The 22,696-nt window shown below is 36.8% G+C and overlaps 1 protein-coding gene across 1 annotated transcript in view; it reads right to left on the bottom strand.

Annotated features, from left to right (window-relative positions):
* Positions 1-22,696, bottom strand: part of SCLT1 (sodium channel and clathrin linker 1) — an 87,491-nt gene that overhangs the window by 18,061 nt on the left and 46,734 nt on the right. Inside the window, exons 14-18 of the mRNA XM_072405823.1 lie at positions 19,812-19,910; positions 11,878-11,949; positions 9,839-9,913; positions 8,916-9,061; positions 3,841-4,033 (exon numbers count right to left, since the gene is read on the bottom strand). Coding sequence (XP_072261924.1) covers positions 3,841-4,033; positions 8,916-9,061; positions 9,839-9,913; positions 11,878-11,949; positions 19,812-19,910 — 585 coding nt within the window. The remainder of the gene's footprint in view (positions 1-3,840; positions 4,034-8,915; positions 9,062-9,838; positions 9,914-11,877; positions 11,950-19,811; positions 19,911-22,696) is intronic.

Genomic DNA, 22,696 nt, shown 5'->3' on the forward strand with positions numbered 1-22,696 from the left:
TAGTAGATGATCCCCCAATGCCTGTTCATGCATTAAGATAAATAAAAACAGGTCACAGTGTCAAACAGATAGCAGTGAGGGCAATGTATTAGAAATGAGATGTTCCATGTGACCATGCAGACATGCAACACATCAGCTAACATATGACAAAGAATGAACAATGTGAATGAAATTGAATTACCAGTGAGATCTGCAGTATCCTTTGCATTCAAACACACAAAACAGCAATGGCCATAAAGAAGACGATGGAAAAGAAGCCACATAATAGGATCAGAAACGCAGCATTGCCTTTGTGCTTCTGTTTGTTAGATAAATGGTGCCCTATTTATTTATAACCGTGAACGTTTTTTTTCTGATTGCACTGCTCTAGCTGTGTGGAGGGTGTCCTCTGAAGAGACACCACCATTTCCATATAGGAATCCTGAGTCCTCTCTTCAGCTGAATGCCTGGAAAGTTTGGACAAGAACTAGAGGAACAAGATGACATTTTTTATTCCAACTTTAGGCTTAGTATTTAGTGTAGCTAGCTACTTTTTTTTTATTTAAGTTGGGTTTTAAAATTTTTAAAAGAATATATAACTGGGCTAAACACTATTTTTTATTATGTTTGTCTGAAATCCTGCCTTAAATTTTTTTTTTTGCACACTATCCCCTTAAGAGTAAACAAATGAATGGTCGCAGGTGCAGCAAAATGCCTATTGCCGCCTGATACTGAATAGGGACAAACAAATATTCATTTTAACACTTTTATATAAAATGTGTGACTGACGAGCTCCAAGTGCCTGCTTTGTACAATTTCCTACATTTACCATCTGTCTGTTTGGGTGATTTGTATGGACGCATTTGGTATTTTTATTGTAATTTATGGAAAGTGCTCAGTTTTCTAATTACTGTTCTGAAATATACATAAAAGAAACTTTGAATGGACTACTCGGCAGCAGTCATTTAACCAGTGTTCTCTTTTCACTTAGTTTTCCTACACAAAAGACTAGCTTGGAGATGGGCAACTTTTGGTGCTGCAGCTGTGCTAAACCAAATTTGGGAAGCTAAGCAGAAGGATTTACAATCCCTCAAAATTTAAAGCTGCTCATACATGCATTCAAACTGTTGCAGGTAAAATCACACAGCTTGCTGTGTAAAGAATGCAAACTAGTGCAACAGGTGATTGATGTTTTTCAAGATGTAAGCTGGACTGCCTGAAAAAACATTTTGGCAATGTTGTCAGTATTGCTTGAGAAGATTTTGCAGCAAACATTTCATATACTGCTTAATGTAAGGCTCATCCACAATGCATTTTATAATAAAGCCTGTACTAGTTATGGAATAAATAAGAAGAGAAGGCTTTAGGCTGCGTACCCACGTGCAATAATTATCTTTGAAAATGAACGACTAACGACCGTTCGTCCAATAATCGTTAACAAAAAATTACGCAGATGAACGAGGATTGTCGCTGGAAATGAACAACTGTCCCGGCAGATCTGATTGGGCGACAATTGTTTGCAATCTATTGTGTGTACGGTTGTTCAGTGATCGTGGATGGTTCTGCAGTACAGTCTCTCCTTTACATGTCACTTCCTGCATTGTTCAAACGATCGTATCTAGTGTGTGTACACTATTGGTGTATATTGTATTTGAACGATCTTATCGTTACAGCATGTACAGATGTGTGCACAATACGATCGTTCAAAACATTTCTGCATAACCGTTAGTCATTCGTTTTCTAACGACAATTTATTGCACTTGTGTACCTAAGCTTTACACATTTGTGCTGATAATGTACGGCTTACTGAAGCTTTAACTGCCCAGTGGAGCTCATACCAGTCAACAAAATCAAGACAACCTTTTTAAAACATGTGGAATTCCTTAAAGAAAGCTGGAGTTCACTACACAGTAGGTCTTTTCCAAATCATGCAAAAAATGGAACTTTTCCCCATGATACCGCACTTCTCACAATTCAATATTTAAAGCTTGTATGGCTGAGCTTAACTATATACAAATAGAGAGCCCTCAAAGAACAGATTAGTGCAGGGGAAGCAAGAGAGCAGGTTTCCTAAACCTGTAGTGAGTACAGGCACATTCTGGTCCTACTTTGAATCATAGCAGTATACAGGACAATCATATTTGATATGATTATGACAAAGAAATGAACAGTCAATAATTGTAATGGTAGGTTTATTGTAGGTGTGAGAGACAAAATAACATTAGAACAACAACAAAAGAACCCTCAAAAACCCAGTGCTCAAAAGTCAGAGCTTGATGTGCATTGTAAGTGAAATAAGTATTTAATTTCTTTGCAAAAGATGACTTAGTACTTGGTTGCAAACCCCTTGTTACCATTCACAGAGGTCAGACGTTTCTTGTAGTTGGCCACCAGGTTTGCACACATCTCAAAAGGGATTTTGTACCACTCCTCTTTCTAGATCCTTCCCAAGTCACTAAGGTTTTGAGCCTGATGTTTGGCAACATATTTTTTATGGGCTTAAGGTCTGGAGACTGGCTAGGCCACTCCAGGAACTTCATGTGCTTCTTCTTGAGCCACTCCTTTGTTGCTGGAATACCCATCCACGACCCATTTTCAATGCCCTGGCTGAGGGAAGGAGGTGCTCACCCAAGATATGGCGGTACCTGGCCCCGTCCATTGTCCCTTCAATGCGGTGAAGGTGTCCTGTCCCCTTAGCAGAAAAACACCCCCAAAGCATAATGTGTCCACCTCCATGTTTGACGGTGGGGATGGTGTTCTTGGGGTCATAGGCAGCAATTCTCCTCCAAACATGGCGAGTTGAGTTGATACCAAAGAGCTCAATTTTGGTCTCAGTTGACCACAACACTTTCACTGAGTTCTCTGGATCATTCAGATGTTCATTGGCAAACTGCAGACGGGCCTGTACATGTGCTGTCTTGAGCAGGGGGACCTTGCGGGCTCTGCAAGATTTCAGGCCTTCACGGCACTGTGTTTTACCAATTGTTTTCTTGGTGACTATTGTCCCAGCTGCCCTGAGATCAACAACAAGTTCCCCTGTGTAATTCTGGGTAGCTTCGTCACTGTTCTCATGATCATTTTAACTCCACATAGGGTGATTTTGTATGGAGCCCCAGAGCGAGGGAGATTGACAGTTATTTTGTGATTCTTCCATTTGCAAATTATTGCGCCAACTGTTGTCACCTTCTCACCAAGCTTGGCGATAGTCTTGTAGCACAGTCCAGCCTTATGTAGTTCTACAATCTTGTCCCTGACACCTTGGACAGCTCTTTGGTCTTGGCCATGGCGGCTAGTTTGGAATTTGATTGCTTCTGTGGACAGGTGTCTTTTATTCAGGTACTGTAACAAGTTTGGATTTGAAGCACCAGGGAGCCTGAAATCGCTTCCTCTTTGCTGGGACGAAGGTGGATTTTGGGACAGCTTGGGACCCAAGGAAAGCTCTGGAGGATCGGGGGCTCTGCAGTAGTAAAGCCAAGTGAGAGGTTTTTGGAGCAGAACTTTTGGAGCAATTGTATAGGGCTGCTGGCATACAGACAACCTCAAAGTAAGAGCATATTACACATATCTAACAGGCAAGACTGTACCTTACAAGTGCGAATATTATATCAGAAATTTCTAATGGTAGATTAAATAAAAATATCTTTCATGAGAACTGCTTATTTTGTGTAACAGAATCAATTTTTCATTCTTTAAATGATCAGATTTTACGGTGTTGTAACACTATAAAAACCGTTCCTTAAAACTACACAGGAATTGTAACACTTACTAAATAAGTAAGAGAGTTCCATTAAATAGAGAGACTCCCTGCATCTATCTCCCGACCCACATGCAGTTATTTATTCTGAATGGATATAGCAGTACCTGAAATTTGAGTTTTTGCTGAGCCTCCATGGCAGACCTCTTCCACTCCTCCGCTTCTTTACGCAAGTGTTCATTTTCCTGCACCAGCTTTAGTCTCTCCTCACTCATTTGACTGCTCTCTTTTCTTTCTGATTCTAAAACTTCATTCAGCTTTTCAATAGTTTCCTGACACCTAGACAGCTCCTCTTCAGATCTAAAAAATAGAAACATGAATATCTTACCCAGAAAAAAAGAAAACTTGTCAGGATATATTAAAAAATAGATTTACACCCAATCACTAAGATCTCATACAAGCAGTATTAGATTTGTGTAATTTAAAAAAAGATTTTTATGACAATAATACATACAGAAATTATATATGACAATCTAGTGAACATTACTTTTACCAATTTAGGTTATGACAAAAAAACAAAAATACTTCTACATTGGAAAGCGTAATTTTTCCAACTGCCGGTAAACTAGAATTTATTCTACAGATGGCAAAAACTTGCTTTGAAGTATTTTTCAGCATTACAATATGCATTACTTTCCAGTCAGCACACTATTCTAAGACAAAATACAGACTGAAGCCATTCTCCCAAATGGCACCGATCAGCAGGCTGTGATCCATGTGTTCTACCTAAGAATAATGTGCTAATCAAAAGTGACTGCAGGTGAAATCAGAATGTAATATTGTCATCTTGCAGTTACTAATTCAGCACATGGAACAATAGCTTAAGTGTGGAAGCAATGATTTGCATCAGAACCAAACAGCGGAGCTCCTTAGGTAGTCTGGACCCAGACAGAAAAATATGCCCTTTGGAGGATTACAATTGTATCTGCAATCACAACTTTTCAGAAACTAGGCATTACATATAGATTTATGCAGATGAAAAGCAGAATGCGCTGATAAAAATTGTACAAAAAATCCACAGTAGAAAAATGAAAAGAGCCACATAAAAATGGATAAGAACCATAAACAGCAGGCTGTAAATGATGGTCTAATCATAGTTATTTTTCTCCTGTGACTAATCACGTTATTTTTGTAAATAATATAATCTAGAGAAAGTAAGGTGTAAGGGGCATACACAATGATCTGATATTGTAGATATAAAGATCTACCAAAAATAAAGACTACACAGCAATACACACAATACACAGCATAGTATGTGTGTATATACCGTGCTAATATATTACAATAAAGCCAAAGTAAACCACAATATTGGGCTCCTTAGGAGGTTATTGCTATAATCTGCAAGTATACACATCATATTCACAGATTATGGCAGACTTACCTTCCAAATAAATCACTCCAGTGCTGTGATCTTTTTGTTCAACTTTTCCCCCCTTGTTCCCATCTTTATCCAGTCTTCTTCTGGGATTGGAATCTTCTGCCATCTTCATTGACTGGGTTGGGATATTGTAACTCCTGTGTGCACACGCACAGGAGCTACCTTATCCCCATTGTGCTGAGCATGCATGGCCTAAACCCCATACAGATGTCAGATGATTATTGCTAGAAACAATCTTTTGTGTTTTTATTTCTAGTGACAAATGAAGAAATGAGATCTGTACATACAGTGCCATTCTGTTCTATGGAGAGGGGAGAACAAGCAACAGAACCCCAATGTGCTCTTCTCTGTAGGAGTACACAGCAATAATTCTGGATCGGTCACTGTACACATGTCAGATTTTCACCCAAGACAAGCACAACCATTTATCTCATCTGACAAATATCTGACGTGTACTAAGCTTTAGAATACATTTGCAGAATAGATTCCATATTAAGGTTTGTCACTACAGTATAACTGACTCTCTGCAATCTCTATAGACATAAAAACCCACAATACTTCCGGTACCTAAAGATCATGCAATTCCGTCTAAACTTTAGTAGAGTAGAAAGAAGAAATTTTATCTGTGGCTGGATATATTTTTTCTTTTTTTTCTTACTGAAAATACTATGATTTATTAATACAGACATGCACTACTAAACTGTGAGTTTTAATGATAGCTCTGCTATATTAAAGTTTTACTGACCTAAGCAAAAATGATTTGCTTAGATTTGTAATGATCTGTATAGGGGGAAACTATGAGATAAATGTGCACACGTGCTGAAACTTAACATAATAATGTTACCACACTTTGCAAATTCTACTCAGCTATTACAGCTATGCTCTCTACTTGGTTTGGGGGACCAACTGAATTAAGTGATGGACAAATGTGTGAAGTTCCAATAAAATGTGAAACTAAGCATAACAATATCAAACCTGCCCACTGAAACACTCAAACTGTCAGATAGTCTCATCCAGGCCGAAAGAGATTTTAAATAAAGGCTTCACAAAATAAAAAAGAAAGAAAACTGAATACAATTAAAGGCAACCTCCAGTAAAGTAGTAATAGTATTGGTTAAAGTAGTTATAGTATTGGTGAAATAGGACCCCCTTTAAAGAATAGAATAGATTTGCCACATCCCTAGATCAAACAAAAATGCATCAACAGGAGAGTTGGTTTTCCTTATGAAAAGTGGGTATAACAGAAAAGGTTTTAGCAGCAAATTATGGAATGCAGTAATTTTCTAGAACCAAACACTTAAAAAGTTACATACAAATATAATTTCAGTACATAAAGTACTATCACACAGCAGTTTTGCTCTCAAGTTTAAGACAGAAATATAGCCGTTTTATTAAGTTCATGACACGTTTCGCAGATTTTATGGTTTCTTCAGGGGTTACCGGCTTTTGGGAGATAATTTGACATCATTGCTATTATCTAACAATTAATAAACATTTCATGAATAATTGCAGTGTCCCATATATACTATTAGTCCATTGTATAGTTAATAATATCCAATTAAAGTAGCTTAAAAATCAGTCATGTGAGCTAAATTGTTAAAAATCTCCAAAAAAAAAAAAAAAGGAAAAACATAGTCCATTTAAAGATAAAATAAAACAACAACAAACCTCTGCTGCAATACCTACCTTAAATCTAAAGGTAAAATGTAATGTTCTTTGTCCGTGCAATGCACAATGACATACATTATATTATACATTATTATTATAGGCCAACATTTCGCCTCTCAAACCACAGCATTTCTGAAAACAGAGGATCTGTAAAAATATCATATTACTTTTGTGTATTACATAATACATTGGAAAATATTTGGGATAAGAGATTTTAAAGTGTATTTTAAGGCATTTTTTTTTTGGTATTTTGCATAAGTTTGTTAAGGTTTAGACCCTAAATTTCTATTGAATGCTCACCGACAGTCTCTAATAGACACCAATGTGACAAGGTAACAGCAGTCACTCAATACCACAAGGTGGCTGAACAACAAGCTTATTGGCAGATCCATTCTGGTTTACATTACCTTGTTAGAGCATATATGAGATTTTAGTGATTGGGTTTATATTTACTTTAAACAATTCTGCTTTCATTACCTGCATCTTAAAAAAAACAAAAAACAAAAGAATAAACTGAAGGTTTATTTAATCCTATGGCATTTTGTATGTTGATGTAGACTTTGTCAACCATATAAAAAGGATCTTACTTTTTTACTTTAGCTCCTTTTGACCAGCAATTACCTAACCATCATTTCCTGTGAGGAGAGTAGTATAGACCGTTCTGTTATTCTATGGAGGGAGGGTAGGTGAAAAGGAGGAGTGGAAGGCACATTGTTGCTGCCTCCTTCACTGTAAACAAGTAGTCCTGTCAGTTGTTCAGTATTCTAGCTGGTTGGATTGCTTTGAAAAGTCTGGGACAGGTGTACTAATGGTGAATTATTGCTCTAGAGCTGCATTATTGCCCTAGTGTTTCTCAACCAGTGTTCCATGACACTCTAGGGCTCCTCAAAAGGTCGCTCAGGGTTCTGTGAGCAATGGGAAATTTGTGCCTCTCAGGTCAGTTTAAGTGACACCAATGATCTGTTTGATTATAATTATTATTATTTTTAATAAACATTATTTATAGAGCTAACATATTACACATCTCTGTACATTAAATAGGGGTAGAAAATGACAGACAGATACAGACAGTGACACAGGAGGAGGAGAGGACCATGCCCAGAAGAACTTACAATCTAGAAGGTCGGGGAACCATCACACAACAGGAGTGGGGCATATGGAGTGGTGGGTAAGTAGAGAGGGTTTTAGGAGACAGAAGAAGACAAGTAGGCAAGTTTAAAAAAAAATGGGTTTTGAGTGTTTTTTAAATGAGAAGAAAGTAGGAAAAAGCTGAATGGGATGGCGAAGACCATTCCAGAGAGTTGGGCAGCCCTAGAAAAGTCTTGGAGCCGTCCGTGTGATGAGGTTATGAGAGGAAGTCAATGGAAGGTCATTGGAGGAGCAAAGAGAACAGCTGTAATAGTTACATTCTTCCCACTGGCCAGCAATGTACGATGTATTGTTCCCATTGACCACTAAGATATTGTACTGCAAACTGTGGATATAGAAATCATACCAGGGTTTTCCTGAACATCTGAAATTTATTTCAAGGGTTCCCCCATGTTAAAAAAGGAAGACAGACTGCCCAGGAGAACCACAATCATATGTTTCCAGCAATGTAAATCTAGCATTTGTATGTAGCTAGAGGTTGTTGGAAAGTCCGAGTCAAGCTGAGCAGACAATGATATCTTCATTTTGCTAGTAATTATCCCCATTAAGGTTTGCTTAGAGTATTTTTGTGCAAGATTCACAAAACCTTCACCCAGGATTTACACATTCCCTACTTGTACCTCATTAATGTGTGAATCCTGGGTAAAAACATCACAAATGCCCCCTAAAGTGTAAATAAAAAAGCAAAATACTTTAACAGATTCAGTCTAAACATAAAGACTTTAGATGAACAGTAAACTAGCATAATAAATGTACACTGGCTGTAGCTGTATTTTACCAAATCACAGGATGTACAGCCTGCACTTTACAAGACATTTTCCATATGCTGAATGCACAACTGAAAAGTAAAATTAGCCAACATGTGGCCTTATCTGAAAATGATGTACAATTCCCTGTAGGATGGTAATCTACATAGTCATCTCAGAAAGCTTTTACAGCACTTGGCTTTTTTTCAGCTATAATTGATGGTAAAATGGGTTTGCTCACTTCAGTTCCAATTGTTTTATTTTCTTTTGTACTGCACGCAGGCTTATCTGGAGGTCATCTTTACTGCGTTCTGCAATCAGACATCGCTGTTGTAGTTGCTCCAGCTTCCTATAATCTTTCTCGTTCACCCGGCCTTCTCGATACACCTGCAACAAGAGATTGGATGCTGTTGACACTAGATCACCATGAGGGATTGAAATGTATTTTCTGGATTTGGGCCAAGTCAAAAAGACAAAAGACACAAAGTATACTGAACGCAAGTAAACAGATGGCACAGAGAAACTTAGGCTTGATAAAAAACAAAGCTGTATATCTTCAAGAAGTCACAAAACTAGGCAAAATATATAAACAATGCTACAGAAATGAAAAAGCGAAATGTGAGGTTAAGTGTTCTTAAAACAAATAGAATCATTTATAAACGGCAACATTTATTTTATAGCTACTTTTATTTATTAAAACCATACCGCTCTTTATAGAAAACATTTTACCGAAAAAGCTTAAGGTGACTGTAATCGTATTAGTAAACTTGTAACAACAACAGAGTAAAGTGACCTGTTAGTAATCCTCTTTTTTATTTGCACTTACATTACATTACAACGTTACCTTTTCGTGACAAGCCTTCTTGGGTATACCCCCACTTCTCTGGTCCAAGCAAAAAGCTTACAATCTGATTTCTACACCAGGTACAGTATGCAAATGACCAACAAATAGGCAATTAAAGCAGTAGCCAATAAACCTTCACTAATGGTTTTGCATTGCAGAAAATAATAAACATGGTCTGCAAGGTCATAGTCAATTTCTGAACATGGGACATTGGTGCTGGTAGCATGAAAAAGTTGCTCTATATTAGAAATAGGAGGGGCCACATATTTCATTTAGATGACTGGAAAAAAAGCACCTTGGCCATTCTAACTTGGTCTTACCTTGTCTAGCTCTTCTTCTGCAGCTCGTTTCTCTCTTAAAAGACGTTCAATAAGGCTTTGCTTCTCACCACATTCCTAATAAACGAAAAGCACATTTCACCACCGAATATTATACACTTGACATTACACTGTTCTAAATAGTTTATAACTTCATTGGTTTATTTAACATAAACTATGCTATTTTTCCCCCATTTAACCATACCTGTGCATGGAGGCTGTTAGCTCATTATTGTCCCCTCTCATGTTACAGTTCTTTAGCAATCTTTAGAAAACAGCTGTGAAAAATTGGAAATCAGACATTCAGAGGTAAATGTACCCCTGCACTACTTACTTCTAGAAATCAACAGGCAGTGGTTTTGCTGGAAATGCCATGGGGCCCTGTTTAGAACTGTTCAGCAAAGATTGCTAGATTAAAAACGAAAGTGTGTGGGCAACACTCATTATCAATATGCATGTTATAGATAATATATCTTCTATATGATGGCATTCCTCTCACATAGTTTGATTGCATTCATACTTGTCTTAATACTGCAGAAAATGTGTGTCCACAGAAAGTTATCAGTGGATATGGTTATCTATTGCACCTGGCAATAACGGAGTCCTAATTCCTGTGTACATGGCCAACTACAATTAACTGCGTTGTTACGGGACTTGTGGAATCACTTTTTTGCTCTAAATACCTATGAAGGGAAAAAAAAAATTCCATATATATTTTTTTTTAATAATGTGATCCTGTGGTTACTTTAAAAACTATTAACAGTAAATGGACAAGCAAATATGAAAAGCATGCAATTATTGGGATTTTGTTATTGGCAATAATGCTTAACAACATGCAAACATTACTGCACAGCATATAAAGAAAGCAGTTCCAAAGTCTTCGCAAACAAAAAAATAGAATTCTTAAGGTCTCCTGAAATATAAAAGGTTTGTGTATGAGAATGTCTATGCTTTCCAATGGTTTAGGGTTCAGGCCCCTCTGCTCTCCATGTTGAAGCGGAAGAGGGTTGGCTCCCTGGGAGCTCTCCTATGTAATGCAGGCACCTATAGTTATCCTTACAGTTCTCTATACCTGCTGCCTGTTTAAACATTTCAAATGCAGAATATCTTTAAGGCATAAGTAAACTTATAACTTTAATTTTTTTTAGTTTTGACTAAAACAGGGACTGTGGCCTTCTAGGGAGATATCCCTTCACTTGCCATCCTAAAAACACATTAGGAAATGTGAGGAAACATAAGTTTCCCCCAAGAGAGTTGTCCTTCATCTATATCTCTAACGTTGTGTTTCCTCTCACTTTCAGTTTTAAGATATAGGCATATGTTTGATTGTTAGGTGTATTATGTCCTAATAGGGTCCTAAAAATTATTGAATGGGAAAAATTGATGGATTTGTGAGTAATGTAACTGAAAAGTAAAATGACTGTGCAAAATCCCTTAGTTAAAGTCAGAAATAATGATTTTGCCTTTGTTTTGGGGGATATTTTTATCCTAAGGGAATAGCTGCTTGCAAAGCTGCATGATGATGAAAATTATCTTGCAAGATTCTAAATGGCCTAGCTCTATTCACACTATAGTAAATGAAAAGAAAAAGAAAACACTTTTATCCACAGATTTTACAGTCATTTCTCAAATTATCCCTTAAGTGTTAAATGGTACTATTTGTGTTTAATGAGCACTAAGCAGTACTGAATGATAAGGAGTCGCACTGACTATAGACCCATTTAACTTGCCTTGAAAATATAGGATATCACCATTTAGACAAACTATTACATGGAGAATCGCTTTTTATTTAAATGAGTCATTTGCAAATTTGCAAGAATCTTTTTACTGTATTTAAAAGAAAATCTATAGAAGTTATGTAAATGCACAACCCATTAAAATTCAGCAATTTTGTTTAGCCACATAAAAAATGGTCTTTTGTTGTGTTGCAAATGCATACACATATTTTGTATATGGCAAAAATTTGTGTATATGTAATCCCATGTAAAAACAAATGTATGAAATGAAAAAAAAAAGTTATTTAAACACAGAGATCTACATACTGTTTGCAGAGTGGAGATGTCATCAGTCAGCCGTGAAATCTGTACATTGGAAAGTTTCTTGGCATTTTCCACCTAGAATAAAAAAATGACATACACTGTACCCAGACAAAGGACGCAAGAGCAAAGAAATAAACAAGATGAAACGCTACATACTGTGTAAATCATAGGCAATGCGTATTTGAAATGGGAACCAAAGTCTTTTTTACATATGAATGGTTCATAATAATGTAAGAAACCTTATCGAAGTATAAACATTTAAAAAAATAATTTTATATAGATTTATTACAGTTATAATAACCTTTGGGGATGACCATGCTTTGTCATTTTACCTGTAGTTTCATCTACCTGCTTAGTAGTGCTGTACAGTAGTTACGGCTTCTTTTACTGTAAATCTATCAGAAAGGTTATCCCTGATGGAATATAATCTATATTACCCTTAATACACTGAAACACCCACTCCGGTTGGCTAGAAACCACACAATGTTTACCTAGGGTTTAAGTCGCATGAAGGGCTTTAGGGAAATTTAACTAAAGAAGATGAAAGTGGGCTTACTGAAACAAATTGCATGATTTAGTAGTGCTGGCCATTTAGATCAGATTAAAATGTAAATTTAATAAAACGCATTCTTTATTAGGTAAGTAAGAAAATCACTGCGGATGGTGACTGCATTCAAGATATTCAAAGATATTTGTTTGAGGAGGAACCCTATGGCAAATCCGGACAAGTTACTAAAGAGTAGAAACATGATTTTACGAACATAGATTAGGATGGATGGGCCTTCCAGTAGTAAGAGAGGCTGGTAAAACTGAACTATATATAAGGAATGTATACAAGAATTAACTCATTGAAGAAAACTATTGCAAATTCCTTGGACTAATCGGATCTAATCAGTTGATATGTAAAGGAATCCCAAACTGTCCACTAGAAGCACTTAAATTACTTATAACCTTTTATTAGTTATTTACTGTTAATACATTTTGATTTGTTTCTTTAATGCATGAAAGCTTCACTTCCTCTTCATTGAGCAACTGATACGAAGTTACAAGGCATTCCCATCAAGTTGGAGCACTTGTGCACAATAATGAAAACTTACAATGTTCAGACACTCTTTATAAAGCTCAATAGGCTAATAGGTGGAGGAAAGGCATTTATACTTGGATACAAATGTGTATATCCAGACACAGGAAATGATGTAAAAGTAAACTTCTCCTGCATTTTAATCTCAGTACTTCCCCACCAACAGCTCTGCATTTCCAGGAAAGTCAGTAACATAAAATAATGTGGAATATAAAAATATACAGTATCCCGTAGGCGATACAGTACAGCCTTTTACAAGTGTTGATTCTGTTACTTTTACAACTCTTGGCATCGCTTATGCAGTGCTTAATGCCAGCGGTTTAGAAAATGTGTCTAGCACCAACTTAAGATGATCTTTCTGCAGAGTGGCCAGATTTCTTTTTGCAGCGCTGTGTAGGTTTATATTCCCCATTTAATATTTAATGCAGTGGATGCATACATTAGAATGTGCTTGCTTGCAAGTTTCCATTTCCAAGACATTAGTCTTATGATTATAGGGTACTGTAGAACACCCTGCACAACATGAGTCATAGCAGGATATAGAGTTTATAAAGTCTGAACACACGTACAGGACCTAGTTTCTGCTCTACTTAAAATCTTTGTGAACTAAGTATTATGGAATGTAGAGTCTAAAAAAAAACATCATATTGCTGAGGATTGAAAGAAGACAAGTTAAACACTATGTAGCCTAAACAAATGTTTTACTATAAACATTACATACTCTCTGGAATTTGGAATTCATATCCTCTGCCCAATTTGATCTCTACAACTTACTTTTATATTGGTCCCATTTTGGCTTGGATGTTTTACTACCATAATTCACAATGTAGTTTTTTTATATGCTAGTTCTGATATAATAATTGGCTTAACACTTCCACAGTGTTCAATCATAGTAATATATTGTGTTTGCATTAAAGATTTTCATAGGCTCATATAAAAAAGTAATTTCAGGGTATGTATTCCAATGATGGCTGCATGGCTTTTCTTAGAAAAGGGTAGTCTTATGGTAGCAACACTCGACTGTGTCCGCATTATGTGTATTGAAAGGGCCCCTTGAAAATATTGTGACAGAGACAACACAGTAGTACAACCTGGAACAGAGTTTCCAATCTATAACAGGTAGTGCCTAAACAAGCAGAGTGTTCTTCCAGAAAAAGTTTGAAAGAAGCTGTAGGTAGGTGGTCAAATCGTGGGCAAGGCAACACATAACAAATTTAATCTTCCAGTTGTTGCCGTAGGAATCCAGTAACGTCTATAATTCTGTCAGCTTTCTAATATTATTATTATTACACAGTATTTATATAGCACCATCATGTTACGCAGCGCTGTACAAAGTCCATAGTCATGTCACTAGCTGTCCCTCAAAGGGGCTCACAATCCAATGTCCTTACCTTTAGACATATGTCTTTTATTATCTAAGGTCATTTTTGGGGGGAAGCCAATTAACCCAACTGCATGTTTTTGGGATGTAGGAGGAAACTGCAGTACCCGGAGGAAACCCACGCAAACAGGGGGGAGAACCTGCAAACTCCATGCAGATAGTGTCCTGGCTGAAAGTCGAACCTGGGACCCAGCGCCGCAAAGGCCAGAGCACTAACCTCTGAGCCACCGTGCTGCCCTTTCTCTTAGTAAGTCCCATTTTTTTCATTGTCTGTGTGCAATGCCTCAACTTTCCAGGGCTCCTGTACTGTGACCCAACTTTTTCAGTAACCTCCCAAAAACAGCCGAGTAGGCAGTCAAAAGTGCTGGGTGGTGCACCCAGCTAAAGGGGTTAGGGAGAACACTGAATGACCTTTATAGCAGGATCACCAGGTGATATTTTAGGGATTGCTATAAATTTACAAAAATTAATAATAATATTTGAAATTACATGTATTTTATTATATAACAATTTATTATCTTATAAGACAGCTTAGTGATTTGGTTGACATACAGTTTTTTCACTTTAGTAGGTTCATTTGAATAATGTACTTATAAGTGAATTTTCATTGCTATGGATATTTAAAATATAGTGGATATGGTATGCTAACTGCATTGATATGTACCATGCTGTAGCATTAGGAAACATATAGCGCATGACAAAAATTTCAGCTCAGACCTTTCCTAAGTATATTAGTTTAAACAACTAAAGTACAAAGCATTCTAAATTATACCAATGTTTTCTGTTACTGTCCCCCTTCCTGCATGGTATTTTTTCCCTTTATTTATATATTGCTCCCAAGATGGGTCCTTCTCCATGGTAATACTAAAATATCCAACATTAGAGAACTTTTTTTTATGTAATTTATTGGTCAAAACAAAAATCGTGGTTTCAGCTATGAAATGTAAAATCAAACACCAACATGTTTATTTCAAAAAGAACAAATCACTTTTGTTATTATAATTGTTATTGTAATAAATCGATCTGCTAAAAAAGACACTTTGCTAAAAATTGTTATCAAAATGAACAATGCATTTTCTACTTCTCTGCAATGTATACAACTGGCCTAGAGAGGGTTGTTTGGTTTTCCACATCTCAATGGGTGTTAAAATTTAATGATTATATACATTCTTTGGAAAATCTATACTGGTCTTGCTTCCTGAAGCTGTTGTCTGGCAATAAACAATATCGATGCACAAATTAGCAGCCAACAAGTCAACATAGAGAACCTTAAGGTACATAAATTACCACACCACTTATATCTACACAGGCCCCAAAAGGAATGAGGTTCAAGAGATAAGAGATCAAACAGAAACGATAAGGCAATACGGTTCAGAAAAATCTTACTCCAAACAAGAGAAGGATAAGGAATATATTTAACACAGAAAAAAAACACTTAAAGAAATGCCAGCATTCTGAGGTTGGAAGGCTTTACTAGGAAATAATGTCTAGACTGTTTTATTTTTAAATAATTCTAAACATTTTTGTGAATATTTTAGTTCAGTCATCAAATGGCAACAAACTACCTAAATGGTTTATTGACTGACTAGGGCTTAGTCTACACGGACTGTTTGAAGCCCTTGTTTGAAATTCCCATGCATTACAATGGGTAACGATGGAAAACGTCCAAAACGCATGAAAATGCAGGTAAATGCTTCAATTGATTTCAATGAGACGCCTTCCCACTATTTTAACCACTAAAATGCAAATTAGTTAAAATGCGGTAAAACGTGATAAAATGCGGGAAACCACAAAAAAAAACAGTAAACCGCAGCATAGGCATTTTTCACCATTTTAAAGGCAAGCTTTAAAACGCTAACAAAAGTGCATAAAAACGCATATAAACGCAATAGGAACATTTACATGCGTTTTAAAAAAAGGTCCATGTAGACCCAACCTTAACAACACTACTTAAGAAAGGGAAACTGCGTTTGTTATGTAAAAACCATAGACCATTCGGTTGTTAAATGTAGATATTATTATTTTATTGAAAGATCCCTATTGAGATCTTGTTGGTAAAGATTCTTATGAGCAGGCTGACATGGATCTTCTTGGACCTAGTCCAATGGCAATACCCTTTTTTGTCTCTGTACATGTCTTTTCAGATCTTTTGTCCTCAGAACAATTGCTTATTAAATCATATTGGTTGACTTTTCCAGGTATTACTGAACTATAGCAATCAACAAATACATAGCTATTATTTAAACTTGATAGTATCAGTGGCAAGACACAAAGGGGCTCGTTAATAAAAGAATCTGAGGACTAAACTCTCTCTGACTATCAGTTTTTCCCCACTGCAACCAATTAGATGGAAAATACAAATATGTATCTGGGTACTATTGGGCAATACAGGAAAAGAAACTTTGATAAACAAGGTCCAGACCTAAATTTGGCTACAGATGGAAAAACAATTCCTCCCATGGACGGCATAACAGCAGATGTTCATAAGAACTGGAAACTAAAATATACTCAGGAAGGATGGACACACAGAAAAACATCAGAAAATAAAAGGTTTTAGTATAGGCCAAATGGGTACATTTTCAGAAGGGAGGTTTTTCTCCCAGGTGAGAGATCAGTGAACAATGCAGGCTATCCAAAACAACATTCATGACATTATGTAATATTATTACTATTATTATTATTATTATTATTATTAATAAACAGGATTTAAATAGCGTTGCAAATGACAGACAGATACAGACAGTGACAAAGGAGGAGTAGAGGACCCTGCCCTGAGTTTACAATCTAGTAGATTTATATAGTATAGTTCAGTGCTTGATGCCTTCTTTCTATGTTATTGGTTATCCTTAGCAAAATTATATGCAGTGAAAACTGCACCATTTTAGAAATATCTTCTGGTGTAAATGTGTAACATAGTATGGCTACACAAACCCCCAATTTAAGCTTACTCAGTGGCATAGCTGAAATATTCCAATACTAAAGCTCAGTAATGGTAGCAAATGTCTTTGAATTTTTAGCCTTCAATGCAGTAGTGGAGGCCTTTGCAGTATATAGGGGCTACACAGTCCTAGGTTCCAAATATATCTGCTTACCTTTCATTATTGGAATGCATAATGTTTATATTCATATTTTGGTAACTTATGTTCGGGATAAAAACATTAACATTTCAGGCAGGCTCGGACCCGCTTCAGGATCAGGCAATCCCACACAGCTCCCAGTGGTTGGTACATAGCCATTCGATCATTCACACTGCAGAAGGGGCTCCTAAAGAACCAAACTGCACATTTGGCAGTTGGAGGCAATGAAGGAAACTGGTACTGCTCCCTGCCACCCCTATTTACTCTTGCTGGGGCTGCTGGAGGAGAGAAGCTACATGTAGCATCTCCGCAGTGGGAAGTTGTTCTCTGTAATAAGGAAGGGGTAAAAGCACCACAACCTCATGGGCAATGTGAACATTATGCCTTATTTTTATTTATATTTGGTAAATCTTGAAGATAGCATATAATTATTTCATATTTAGAAAAGAAAATGCTGCTCAAATTTCCCACAAAACTGAACCGGAGTCAGAGGTGTGATTTATCCTCTTATGTTTATACCTGCTCTGTTCAACCAGGCTGTAAATTAAAGGCAGTGTGAAAACAAATTGCTTTTGTTGTCCTTTCTGTTTAGAACATCCTTAATGCTAGATGAACACTGAAATAAACATTTTATTTAACAAAGATTTTTACAAGCATTGTGACCAACACTTTTTCAATGGTTTAACTTCATGGCTTTGGAGGAACGGATACTCTCTGGCGAGCAGGACAGGGAGAAATTTAGAAGTACAGTACAAAGTTCTACTGGCTCCAATGCTCTCATTCTAGGGACTACCTTGATCTCTATCAATCACTCTCAGATGGAGAGCCATAAGCTTTGGTTTGCAGAGGCCCATTGTAGAAGGGTTTTTACTTTAGCCCCCCCAATCGCATTTTCCACAATGTCCCAGCCATTTTATTTGTTGTGTGTAGCCTTACGTACCAAGTTATTTTGATATACTGCTTAGTCTTTGTATTATAGTAGAAGAAAACATTTTGTATATTGTATTGCTTCTGGATTGATCTGTATTGTATTGCTTCTGGAGTGCTTAAAAAAAATTGCAAATGGTGAAAATGAAAGGATCAGCAAAAAAGAGAAAACTTAAAAAGAAAAGGAAATCGATCCAAAACTATTATAGTTTTCTTTTATATAACATTCTTCAGTTTGTGTAAATTTACTTTATCAACTGTAACAGAGGTTTTTCCACTTATAAGTACTAGAAAGAGTGGTCTGAGTGGTACTTCTTTCCAGTGTCAGACAACTGAATGTAACTTCTAAAGACAGGAATTATGTGAATTAGTTGCAGCTACTGATTGACTGGGTTGTTGATTATTACAAGAAAGTAGTAGCTTGCAGTGCAAAAACACATTGCACTATATATAGGAAACAAATGATGTTTAGATGTCTTTGTGCCTTATATTCAGCTGTCCTGCCTTGTATTCAGCTAGATTTGGTGAACTGAAAGCAATTGCTTATCTTCATTGACTTCCCTTTACTTTGTGTGCCATATACTGTACACTACGTGGTATTTAACCATTTCCCATTTTTAAAACTAGTATATAATCCATGGTTCGTAGACCTGCTCCCAATGTTACTGTAATGGAAAACCCATGCATCCATACATGGCTTAGAAATGACTTCTATTGCTTAGCAGCAACAATCAACAAAACCACCACCTGATGCTGGTGGTTTGGTTGTCTATGTAACTTCTCATGCTGGCATATCACTGATGTTGAAAATACAAACTGCTGGAGGTATGTACAGTATAAAGTTCTTACCGTGAGCACTATTTATGAGGTTTTAGGCAGAAACAATGGTAAAATTATTATGGACCTTAAGCTTGGAGAGCATTTGAAGGATACATATATATAATCAAGCTTAATTTATTTATTTAATTTATTTATTAATTAATTTCATAAATTAATTTATGACAATAAAGAAAACTTTCCTACCTGCATGTTTGGAAGAGTTCACAATCAGTTAAAGTAGATCTAAAGTTCCACTTTACTGCAAACAGACAGGGCTTTATTGCAGAAAGGGACATGCAATATTCCTTCTGCAATAAAACATACTCACCTGAATAATCACCCTCTTCAATATTTGTAGCTGGGATCCCCTGCTGCTGCCAGGACTGACCATCCTGGCCCAGACAAAGATGGCTAAAGATTGAAACAAGGAAGAGAAGATGATGGTGGCACACGCAAAGGAACAGCGCCAAGTGAGTGTAAAATGAGTTTAGTTTGGCTTTAAATTTCTAGATGTGCCCTGTGGGAAAAGGGAGGCGGGGGGGGGGGAATGTGCAGTTTTTGAGGTATGATATATGCATCATTGGCATAATACTAAAAACTAATATTCAATAGATCTGCATAATGATAATAGTATATAAAAGGACAACTTTACCTCTTTACGAGTTCTTGTTGCAGCTTCTTGAATTATCTTGGCTATTACTTCCTTCATTTTCTCTATCTCTTCCTGTTTCTGCTTTTCTTTTAAAAGTGCCTGTAAAAGATAAAAATGTAAAAACTAATTAAATAAAGTGTGCCAAATGTATCAATTAATGGTGTCCTGAAAGATGTAATAAAATACCTAAATTATAAACAGATATTAAAAATATTTTATAAAAATCATACATATATATATATATATATAAAAATAATAAAAAAAAATAACTATCCTGTATAAGTAAAATAAATAGATCAAACATTGCACTGATTTACCAACGGTAGGGCCTGAAGCCCTAAAAACTTGTAATTTTCCATAATAAAAATTCAAACTTTATCAATGACTTTGAAGAGAAAGTGAAGTGTGAGATGTTCAAAAGGATGTGCAAAAAAATGAATGAACATGCAAACAGTTGTTTTGTTAATGTCTATGGTGTTTGGTTATCATTTTTATAACATTTTTTGGTGATCCCAGAAGCATTCATTCTTGCCACAGTGTTTCTTCCTGCTTACTTGCTACATCAGTAAATCTATAAAAGTGTCTTCTGTGCAACCAATTATGTAATGTTTTTAGGGTGCTTTTATTAATCTTAATTACGATGCTAGCATCCGTACACTGACCAACAAAACCACAGGTAATAATATTCCTCTGTGAACATCTTGAATAGATTTTATACTAAATAAGGATGATGATACCTGCTTGGCATTCCTTTCACTTTATAAACGCTGGGTTAGTGGCCTCTATAGGCATCCACTAGATAAAGCCCTAAAAGAGTCACCCCTCTCATTGAATGTAGCTTTTTTAATGATATATAAAGTAGCTGTGACAAGCCTTGCTGAATGAGTTTTAAAATCGTCACTGCAGGGAGTGTTATTATAAAGATAAGTTTCAAACCATTACAGATCTGAGAATTATTAGGCATCATTTAGGAAAAATGAAGAAATTGTAGACTGCTAACCAATTACATTCTATTCATTATATTCTAAGGAATGACTATAAACCTGCATGATTGTTGTGGCAATATATTAAATTCTTATCATGCCCCAAAAATGTATTTTTCAATTTTTAACCTTTTTTCCAATATTATCTACTCTTCCCTAATCATTGAAACCCTAGTCATTATTATAAAATAGCGCCGACATATTACGCAGTGCTTTACAAAGTCCATAGTCATGTGACTAGCTGAGGAAGCTAATTCACCTAACTGCATGTTTTTGGAATGTGGGAGGAAACCAGAATACTCGGGGGAAACCCATGCAAACATGGGAAGAACCTGGAAACTCCATGCAGATAGTATCCTGGCGGACATTCAAACCTGGGACCCAGGGCTGCAAAGGCCAGAGAGCTAACCACTGAGCCACCAAGTTAAATCACAGAACCAAGATATTTAGTTAGGTAGAGAATATATTACACCAAAAACCATGTTTATCTCCTCTTACGAGGTGTGTTGAAATAGAACTGTGCAATCCAATAGTCATGCTTTCACCTATTTTGTTAATCAACAAATTGGCACTTTATTAGTACAAGCATTTTAAATTGGCCAACTAGCTGTTAGGAGGCGTTCTTTGGCGTAAGATCCCAGGCGATTCCTCACCGCATGAGGGCCTATTCCCTATGGCGGCTGTGCTCGCGGTAGCAGTGGGGTTGCAGGATTAGTGCCCTGTAGGTTGCAGCATCCCTGTGGCTGAGGTTTCCCTCAGCATCTTCAGTACTAGGGCTCCACAGCTGAAGAGAATCGAGTTGTGCGCAGCTGATTAGCTGAGTAGTGACTGGTAATCTCAGGCTGTCATTGGCTGCTGGGGCTTTAAAGCCTCTCTGCTCTGAATCAGAGGTGCCTGTTATAGCGTCTGCTGGGCCTACCTGTGTTGGAGTGTTTTTGTGAGTTTTCTCTGTTACTGACCTGTGCCTGTTTCTGACTATCCATTTGAACTCTGCCTGGACCGACCTCTGCTTATGACCCCGACTCTGTTTTTGCCTTTGCCCTTCGCTGGATGGACTGATTTCCTGTGTTTTTGACCTCGGCTAGTTTTTTTGGAATTCCTGTCACTTTCATACTCTGCAGTTGTGGCTCTGTACTCTGCATTGGTGGGCGCCAGATCGGCTGCCGGTCTATCTCCAGACACCATCCTTTGCGCACCAAGTCCTGGGGGCAACCGAGTGCTGGGAGACACAACCAGTCTCCTGAGGCTGAGGGGGGCTGCTAAAGGGCGACGACTGCGGCATAGTGTGGGGGATTGGTGTCTGGGGAATACCGGCATTGATCCAGGCCTTACACTAGTAGCAAATGATTTTTAGGAAATCCATTTGAGGCTTGCTAAATCACCCAGGTTCTCCCATGATGGTACGAAGGTGAGGGAAGAAGATGTGTGTCTATAAGACTCCTACTACCTGCACAGTTTCTAAGAAAAAGGAGTACAAGGTTGTACCTATTTACTCCGGAATACCCATTTTTACATCAATTTCTGACCCAAGTAATATTCATAGTCAACAACAAGACAACTGAATTACTTACTTTGAATATTTACATACTATATGGCACCTGATCTGGGCATAGGTTTACTTTAAACTTTACCTTAACTAACTATAAACCCTAAATCTTATATTTATCACAGTGAAAATGATTAATACAATGAAAATTGTAGTATTACACTATTAAACATTAGAAAACCGCAGTATCATCTTGATAACTCCGAAACTATCCAGAAACCTGACACTGTGTAAGGAGGGAAAAATCAAAAAGTTATTACACTCTGACCAATGCTAAATCTTCATAATTGAAGGAAACCTTTATTAGAGAAAGTGCTAAGTGCAGCATAAAAGCAGCTTCTGTGCTTTTATGGGGC

Source organism: Pyxicephalus adspersus, chromosome 3, assembly GCF_032062135.1.
Source record: "Pyxicephalus adspersus chromosome 3, UCB_Pads_2.0, whole genome shotgun sequence".
NCBI lineage: Eukaryota > Metazoa > Chordata > Amphibia > Anura > Pyxicephalidae > Pyxicephalus > Pyxicephalus adspersus.